The sequence below is a fragment of the Pantherophis guttatus genome, chromosome 2, assembly GCF_059756535.1.
Source record: "Pantherophis guttatus breed Tessera chromosome 2, ASM5975653v1, whole genome shotgun sequence".
NCBI classification, from domain to species: domain Eukaryota; kingdom Metazoa; phylum Chordata; class Lepidosauria; order Squamata; family Colubridae; genus Pantherophis; species Pantherophis guttatus.
The window spans coordinates 95,969,866-95,979,605 of record NC_142064.1 but is presented as its reverse complement, the minus strand read 5'-3'; the positions used below and the strand labels follow the sequence as shown (position 1 = coordinate 95,979,605).

The 9,740-nt window shown below is 34.2% G+C and overlaps 1 protein-coding gene across 6 annotated transcripts in view; it reads right to left on the bottom strand.

The window, feature by feature from the left end:
* Nucleotides 1–1,998: 1,998 nt before the first annotated feature.
* GNE (glucosamine (UDP-N-acetyl)-2-epimerase/N-acetylmannosamine kinase) overlaps nucleotides 1,999–9,740 on the bottom strand; it is a 54,486-nt gene continuing 46,744 nt past the window's right edge. For all 6 annotated transcript variants that reach the window (XM_060690365.2, XM_034410736.3, XM_087886426.1 and 3 more), the window contains 2 exons: nucleotides 7,083–7,199; nucleotides 1,999–6,088 (listed from right to left, as the gene is read on the bottom strand). In XM_060690365.2, coding sequence (XP_060546348.1) covers nucleotides 5,853–6,088; nucleotides 7,083–7,199 — 353 coding nt within the window. In that variant the 3' untranslated portion in view covers nucleotides 1,999–5,852. The remainder of the gene's footprint in view (nucleotides 6,089–7,082; nucleotides 7,200–9,740) is intronic.

Genomic DNA, 9,740 nt, shown 5'->3' with positions numbered 1-9,740 from the left:
ATATTTATTTAACTATTTATTCGCAAGATTTAAATGGCCACCTACTTCATACAATGACCTGAGGCAGTTCACCATTCATTCATTCTGAACTTTATATAGCTGCCCATGTCAGAAAAAAAGCAATTCTGGGCACCACATAATAAAACAATGACACATAAAAAAACTATTCAAGAAAATTTTACAGGAGATCACCAAATGTCAACCACCATGGAGCCACCTCAGTACTTCGCTGGTATCGTGGGGTCCCCAGGTCTGATGGCATAACCAGGTTTTGAGGTTTTGATTTTATGGAAAATCAATAGGGATGAAGCCAACTTCACTCGGGGGGGCGGGGATTCCATAAAGTGGGCACCATGGCAGGAAAAAGCCCACCTCCTGGATCCTGCCATGTGTAGCTCCCTAGCATATGGGATTGGGAAGACGCAGTCCTTCTAATAACCCAGCCTCATGCCATAAAGGTATTTAAAAGTCAAAACCAGAATGTTGAATTGAATCCATTTAAAAAAAAATAGTTTGAAACAAATGTATCCTTTCCCCAAGGGCTAGACGACTCTTCCTCAAGTTCTACCTCCATTCTAGCTCTTGGGAGAAGAGCCAGATATTCACAGCCCTCAGGAAGGGATCCTTGGGATGGGAGGCTCTTCTAAAGGACTGGGGCAGTCATTGAGAAGATACACATCTGAGGTCGTATCAGATGGCAGGGCTTAAAGGAGGGGACCTGGAACATACCCACCTATTTAACCTAGGACAGGCAGATGGCATTTGGGAGATGTGATTCTGTAGCTAACCTAGCCCTGAACCATGCAGGACTTTAAAAATATTCTTCAGGTATGTTGATCAGTTCTATAACTTTTCAGCAAGCATGGCTAGTGCTAGGAATTCTGGGAATTGAGGTTTTTACATCTGAGAGTGCCCAGTGTAGGGAAGGATATATACTATATCAGGTAACATAATTTGTATTCCTAGAAGTTATTTAATTCCATCAAAGACTGAAACAGGATTATGGTTTGTCTTGAATATCAGTCACGCTTTTTCAAAAAACATTTTTCCCCACACTCAAATTTTTTGTAGCTAGCTTGATGAGTTCCAAAGAATCAAATCCTGCAATTGCAAAATATATGTTGCTATAAGATTGAAGTTTTAATTACAAAAAAAATCATATTTTTAACACACATTTAAGTGATATATGCATATTTTAGTCAAATTTTACCCAAAATACATAAGAAGAATGTCTTTTTTCTATACCACAAAAAGCAGTATCTTTTGTTGCTCCATTTTGTCATATTCTCTGCACCTGTGCTTTTAATTTAAAATTACAATGTCAAGTATTGAAGCCTGTTTTGAGACTTGTATTATCCTTTCCTCCTGGTTTAACTTGGAATTGTGTTCTTGAATACTTTTACAGCTAGACTTTATGGGAGTAAAATTGACCGAACATGGGTCTAACAGGTTTATAAGAGATTGTTTTTAAAGAAAGGGATTGTTCCCGATAATGAAGAGTGAGAAAACCTAGAATCTGATGAGAGTATCAGGTTTTAGACACTGAGGATAAGGGATATATTCCTACAGTAGCTGCTTCTAAAACAGCATTAAGTAGAAGTGAATAGTTCAGGAAGCTATATTTTATACAATTCTTAAGTATGCAAAACCTTTGAAACAAAAAAAAAATACTTTCTGGATAGTTGATTAAAGTTATTGGCCAAGCAGTTAACATTATTCACAAAAGTTGTGAACTGTTATTACATCATAGCTGGGGTTTATTAATAAGCTTGCTTTTCAGATTCCTTGAAGAGCAACAGAGCCATTTCCAGAGAATTAGAAATAAACTTTGTAGAATTAATCTTGATCTAAAAGTACTGATTACGCTATCAGGTGTCTTCTGGTTTTGGCTTTAATTTCAGGAATTTTATAGTAGTGAGCTATGATAAAATCATGCAGATGTGATGTTTCTCAAACTAATAGCTAAATAAATAAATAATATACTTAATGGAAACTTGATACATACATAATTTTTATTTTTATTTGAATCTTTGATATTTAGCTTGAAGTCACTTAGATCTATTTGTCAACATTTACACAAAGAACAGAATGCACAGAACTAATTGTTTTAATAAAAAGGCAACAGAGAAAACCTTATTTTTCATGCCAACAAGAAATAGAAAAGTACCAAATTTCAACATTTGATTTTATTTTTATACATGTAACATAGGCAGATGTAAAAATATCCTCCTTTCCCAATTAAAAAAAAGTTATGCAGGAGCTATGCTGAGCTAAATAGCAAATATTAAGATCAATATTCAATTAAAAACAATTTTGCTTTTAAAGTTAATACTATTGGGACACTTGAACATTTTATTTTTCACTGGTGTGTATCAAATTATGAATATACAGTTGAGCCAACACTTCTTTTTTCAAATTTAATAAAGCAGGCAAAGAGCCTGTTAAAAATTCAGTACTAACGAATGAAAACATGACTAATCACATAAAATGTTACTTAACCACATAAACACATCTGCATCATAATTTAGAGGTGCAGCAATGCCCTTTGTCGGTGATAAGATTTATCTGCTAGATTACCAATTAAAGATATGGTATCTTTCATACTGAGGCTAATATGCTGGGGCATTCTGGGAATTAGACAGTATAGTATGTTATCTTGGGATGGGTGCTTTAGGAATTTATGTCCTCCCAATGATTGGCAGATCATTGCTCAGAGATCAATACCAATTAAAAAATGTGCAAGTCTCACCAGAAGTAAATTGAAGTCACAACAGCCCACCTGCACTATTATTTAATGCTGAACTTGGATGTTCCCTTCATGGTTTATAGAAGCCAAGTGAGCACAGCACTACATTTCTTTTCCGTTCCATCCAATACCAAACTATAACCCAAAAAAATCCCAAAAATGACAGCTTCACTATTTTGAGATAACTTGTTAGTATGCACAAAAATAAAGAACTTGTCTTTTCCAAAAGCATTGAATATTTAAAGCAGTTGAACATTATTTGGAGAAGAAACTGGCTTGATGAAACTCCTACCAATTTACTAAGTGGCTTTCAAGGAGGCATGGAAAGTCAAATCTGTTTCTATAAGTCCATTCTGCTGCATCCCTTGCCTAAATATCCCAACCCTGAGCTTAACTGCACAAGCAACTCATTCAGGTAAGAAACGGGCATAATCCCAATCAATAAATTTTGGTGGTAGTTTCAATGCAATCAATTTTTCATTTTTTAGCAATTGTAATAATTGCGGAGAGAAGGGTGACTAAAATTTCTTCCCCAAAATCACTCTTCAGGGGTGCAGTTGCAATTTGAGCAAGCCTTAAATGTTAGCAATCTGTTCCAGTCTGAAAGCTATAGGTGATGTGGGAACGGGATTTTCCAGTCATTCATTTTTCTTCAGACTATTGTCTTTGTTTTTATCCCGCTTGCCTAACTGAACAAAAGTGACAGCAAAAATAACCTCGTGTTTTCTAATTTCATACAGGAAAACAGATTTAGTGCACTTAACTGAAAACTAAGTTGTGTATTTTGCAAAATGCTTTGAACTCCAAAGCTTCCTTCAAAGTAGTTCTTTCAGAATGAAAAGAATGGACCCTCTTCATTTAAATTTAACCCTTTGCTACAGTATTTATATTAATGGCTCAATTGCTTGCAACTCGCTCCCATAGTTCAACGCAGCTAAGGTCTGGAAAATTCCCTTGTTTTATAATTCCAGGATGATAATGGAAATGAAGTTTACTGAAAGTTTACTCAATGCTTAGAAGGTTGTTTGGTTTGGGGCAGAATTTTAATCAATGTTTTAATATTGTAATATGTAAAATTTTATTTTAATATACTGCATAATAATTTTCAAAATAGGATATATAGGGGAAGGTAAATATTCCTTTGAACTAGAACAACATGTATGGCATTTGACATATTACAGCCAGCAAAAAGAACCAAAAATATTGGAGAAGGAGCTCAAACTTTCATATAGAAATCTGTCCTACTTTGTTTCGCATGGATAACTTTTCACACCCTGTATTTTCAAAATTCAATTATTTACGGTAATTCATTATTACAAATGTTCAGGCAGTGACTGTTTTCCTTATATTATTAGACTGAGGAGTCATAAAATCCTAGCACAAACACATTTGTCAGACATCTAATTTCTTTTTTCTTGAGTTATATCCAGTTGTGTCTGTCAGTTAAGGAACAGAATTCACCAACATGACAAATCTGCTGCACAAATTCCAAATTTGATCCAGAGGACAGAGATTCCTTCAGGGCTGATTTGAGGATGTGAAGCACAGAATCGCAAAAGAACAAGGAGATACCTTCTTGTTTACCCAGAAATCTAGAAAACCTTAAAGGAGGATTATTTTCCAAAACCCAGTTTACCCTCTAATAAACAAATTAGAAGCAAACTTTTAAATAGGAGTTCTAATCAAGTATCTTTAATTGCTCTTTAGATCCCAAAGTGTTCAAATATAAGGATTAGATCCACTCTTATACATACTACAAATGAAAGCAGTTACTCTGGTAGATATAGATTCCTGAAGCAATTCTGTTATTACTGCTATCCTATCATCCTGTTTTTGTTTTAAAATGTGCCTTTAAAATAGGGGGGGGGGACCCATATTTTACAGCAAGAGCCTCCATAGTAAATGGTTCCCTTGCACTATTTTCTATGATAACCACATAAAGAACTGAAAGTTGCCTTAAGCACACTATAAGGTTCAGCATTTGTAGCTTCCAAAATCTTTAATATATGGTTCACTATATTCGCCTTCTATATATCTGGGTTTTGTAAGCACAAATCAAATGCCAGTAAGACCATAGTCTTTTTTTTTTTTAAAAAGTAGGACTTGGTGAGCACGATGAGGCTAACAAAAATATATCTGACAGATTTCTGAAAGCCAGATTAAATATGGGTTTGATTCAAAAAGCAAATGTTTTCTCAAGCCCCAAGTCGACAAGATCTATCTTTTCAGCCAGATATCTAGCAATCTGGGTCAATTAATGAAAGCATAATGACTAGTGTAACTGACTCTTTAATTTCCAAAACATGAAAAACTGGCTGAAAACATTAAAAGCAAAGAACATGAAAACCAGGTGGTAGGAATTGCCACAATTCAGAGGATGTATATAAAATGTAACTACTGTTAACTGAGACAAAGTATACATTTTATTCTCTTTTTCATTCTAGCACATTGTATGTCTCCAAACTTGTGCCTTTTATGGGGTTTCCAGATTACAGCTGCAGTAACTGCTGGCCAACATAATTGACAGTTATGATGGTTCTGCAAATCAGTATTTCTGAAGGGCATTTCTGAAAGGAAAGCACTTTGAAACTGAACATGTATCCTAATAAAGATTGTATTCTAATTAATGATCTCATTGATAGTCACATTTTAATGGTGGGTATTTTACCATGAGATGTTTCCAATTTCTCTTATACAGAGATCATACCTGCCCAGCTCTGCAGAGATGGAAATGATTACATGTATCTGTCAGGGATATTTATTTACTTGCTTAACAAAGGTCTGGTTACTGAAATTACCACCTACTGAGAAAAACAGTTTGAAAATGCATTAGGAAGAAGTACATTCAGTTTTCTTTTTTACAATCTGTAGGTCCCAAGAAGTGTTTCATTTCATTTTGTCTACAAGAGAGTCCTCTTCTGAACCGTGTTTCTAGTGATATTCCAGCATATAAAAATAGAAATTAAATAAAGGAAGGGTGGATGGGAACAATTTTTATGGTGAGATTTCCATAAAACCATATGAAACAATGAAAAACCCCAACATCAGTAGGAAATATTTTTCCCGTTACAAACTTCATAAGGATTTCTACTTATTCTCCAGGTGCTTAGTATATTCTGCGTGTTGTATAATCCAGAACCATGCTAGCGGCTCCAAGCAAGGCAGGATCACTCAGGTCTGAGACAACCACATTCACTGTTTGAACAGAAAATAGCGCTCGCTGACGAATCACATCTCTGACAACATTGACATAATGACTTGCCAAGATGCCAGAAAGTATAACCAGGGAAGGACTAATGGTGTGCAGAACATTAACAATTCCAAGGCCCAGGGCTGTTCCTGCTGTGAGGAAAAAAAGGAAACATGAGTTAGGGAGGACATAAGAACTGGAGTTACATAAGAAAGAAACTCTTTCCATTTATTCTTTGGATTAATTATAGATCTGTTGCTTTAGGCACAAATATAATTTTCTTAAAATTGGATTGAGTCTATTTTCACAGGAGCTATCAAAGAAAGAAGTATCAAACATGGTTTCTACTACATTCAGGTTACATAAACAGGTTTCAGTAAAACCTCTTTTAAGTTTTCAAGGATTATGATTCTATGCTAGCAAGTATGCTTCAAAATTTAAATGAGGGCTTGTCCTCCAAAGAAACAGAAATTAAGACTGCTCTCCATTCATAAAAAGGCTCCCTTTCCTATTCTGTTGATAGACCTCTTCCATTAACAGGAGAATCCTAGCTGAATACTTGCCAGGCAGCTTGGTTTAATGGTATTGAGATGCTCTAAGTTGTAGAGGCAACGTGGTTATCTTGTTCTAGCAAAGAAGCAACGTGTTTTGCCTCAATAAAACACTTGATGTTACCCCAAAGCCTCAACTGTCACCCCAAACTGCTGGAGAAGGTTTTGTTCATCTGCTGAACAATTGCAACTGCTAGAACACGCTTTAGAAACAAGTGAAGCAAAACGAAGTAATCAATTTAGTTTCAAATGTAGAAGTGCAAGCAGGGCTACAAAGAACAACTTTCACAGGGTGATTCTGGTGAACCACTAGCACAGAAAGTAACCTATCAAAGCTTTGCACAATTGTATTTAAGATGATTCTCTGCACTTCTAACTATATTTTTTTCACTTCTATCCCTCCTTATCTTGCCTGGTCTATTTTTCCCTCTCTTTGCATTTCCAGTGGAAAGTTAAAATGTTATCGGGAGAAGAATAAGGCCTATTTTTGGTACTGTTTTATAACAGAAACAAACAGATGATGCTACAGCAGTAGCAATATTTACCACTAGCCAATATTCTAACAAAGATCTCAGTCTTAGGTTTGTATTTTTACCTGTTCTAACAATATTGTCAGCTTTTGAGTTTCCTAGTTTAGCTGCCTGAATAAGATGTGCAGCAGTTATTGTATCTTCTTTTTTCATAGACATATCTCCAATCAATAATGAATCCTCTGTTTGGAGAAAAAAAAATGGAAGAAAGCAGAATTAGTAATTAAGAGGCAAAACAGAAAATGCTGATTATTACATTTTACCAATCATTTTTTTTAAAAAATCACAAAGAATCTAATCTACCTATGTCATACAATAAAATTAATTTTAGTGCAGCTTTTTCCATAAATGAAGTTTTATCCCTCTTTTCTGACAAAAAATCCCACTGGCTTCCTACAGATGTAAAATGATTTCACATAAATACCGGTATGTATCAGGAAACAGTGGAATATACCTAATCTGTTTGGTTTTGTTTTTTTTTTTTAACCAACAAAACTGACTTAAGTAATGCAAATGCAGATTTGGCCCTCACTTTCCTGATGCTGGATTTTATCTACATTAAGTCCTTAAAACGTTCTTAAATTGGTATAAGCCAAGGAAATCCACTTTCTTTTTTCTTGTTTACATTTACAAATGTAACTTTTAATTCATGCAATTGCCTATAAATGCATATACCGTATTCATATCTATATATAATAATACATTTTATTACTTTTTTATTATAATAGTAAAATGTAATACAAACTAAACAAATAAATGAAGAATAGAAAGGAGTAAACTGCAAAAAAAGAGAAAAGTAAGAATATAATAAAGAAAAATATACTGTATAATGAATTCATCTTCATCTCAACAACTATAAAAAAAAATTAGTGACTCTCCACTACTTCTCTGAAGTTATATTTATTTCTTTATCCCATACTCTATTTATGATCTATGAAAAAATCATAAAACATCATCTTTTCAGGCCTGATATCAGCAGAAAGTACATGAAAGGTAGCTAGAAGTAACAACATATTTTGTTCAAACTTTGATGAAAAACCCCAACTTTATATTACTTCCTTTTACTTTAATCTTTAGTTAATTCAAATACTACCATAGGATTTGATTTCTTTTCATTTTTTCTTTGTCCCATCACCAAGAGTTCTTCAAGGCTTTAAGAAGTCTCTTAAAATCCCACTCCAATAAAATCCTCCTAAATCCAAAACAGTCTCTTGGTTTGTAGTTTGTATTTCTCTTTTAAATTTTAAAATCTCAGACAATTTCTGTTGTAGATCCGGTAAAAGATTCTTTTCTAAATCATTAACTTCTCTTGTCAATTGTAAATTCACTTTTGATACCATCTCCATCTTGCCAGATAAAGTCTGTTCTACATCTGACATTTTTTCATAGTCTGTCCACAAAAGCAGACATAATTACTAATTTTCTTGATACTGTGGCTACTATTATCTAATTCCATCCTTCCAAAGTCTCCTTCAGGATTTTTATTGACAAAATGTTTTGCACCATCTACTGGTCTTTATATCTGTATCTAAAATCTTTAGTCCCCTCTAGTGTCCAGTTTTTGAAAACATGAAATTGTTCATCTATGTTATGTCTTATATAAACCAACAGATCTATTTCTTGCAAGATGATGTTTGTAGTTTATAATTAATTTTAAAATCCTAGTGTAAGGGTTTTGGTATTCCAATTTATCTGGACTCATTCCATTTATAACATTCTAAAAGCAAAATCTTATTTATGTTTTTGCTCTTTATTTCAGATTCTTTACATTCTTAAGCTTACGAAGAAGTTTCTTCTTTGAAGAAACGCCTTCAAAGAAAAAAGAAAAAAACAAACAAACCAGAAAGTCCAGTTGCCTCTTGAAAAAGCACCTTTGGGACACCCATAACCTGGATGACTCAGAATCTCCATAAACTCTTAAGCTTATGATTAAAATTTTCTTTTGTGAAAGATTGAAGGCAGACTCACCCAGCTTTTTCAAACCTATGTTTGAAATCAGATTAGTTTCAACTATAGAAGAGCAGCCCAGATTATAAGGCAACAAATATATTTAAGTGAGTTTATTCATTAGCATGTAACAGTAACAGAGCTGGAAGGGACCTTGGAGATCATCTAGCCCAACCCCCTGCTCACGCAGGAGACCTGTACTAGGGATTCGAACCGCCGAACTGCCGACCTTTCTGATAGACAAGCTCAGTGTCTTAGCCACTGAGCCACCTAGTCAGGCTTTGAGCCACCTAGTCAGGCTTTATATCCATGTGATGGATATATTGCAATAAAGAAGGCTTTTCAGATCAGAGTTATATACAGGTAGTCCTCAACTTACGACAACAATTGAACTCAAATTTCTTTCTTTTTTTAAAAATAAAGTTTATTTTCATTTTTAAAAATACAATACTTTACATATATACATACAAGGTTATTGCAACTAACGTACACAAATCTGTGCCTATACCACTAATACAATCCATTTCATTTTCCTCTCTTTTCTTTCACCCAATTATACCATAAATTCCAACATTTGTAATAATCAGAATCTTTTTGGTTCCTAAGTAGTTTCGTTAACCGGTCTGCCTTTGTGCATTCTGTAATTTTCCAAATCAATTTATTTTCTGTGGGTATTAATTCGTTTTTCCATTCTTGCGCGTATAGTATCCTAGCTGCAGTATTGATGTGGAGGATCAAATACCATTTTTCCTTAGTTATTTTGTTCGGTTTCATTC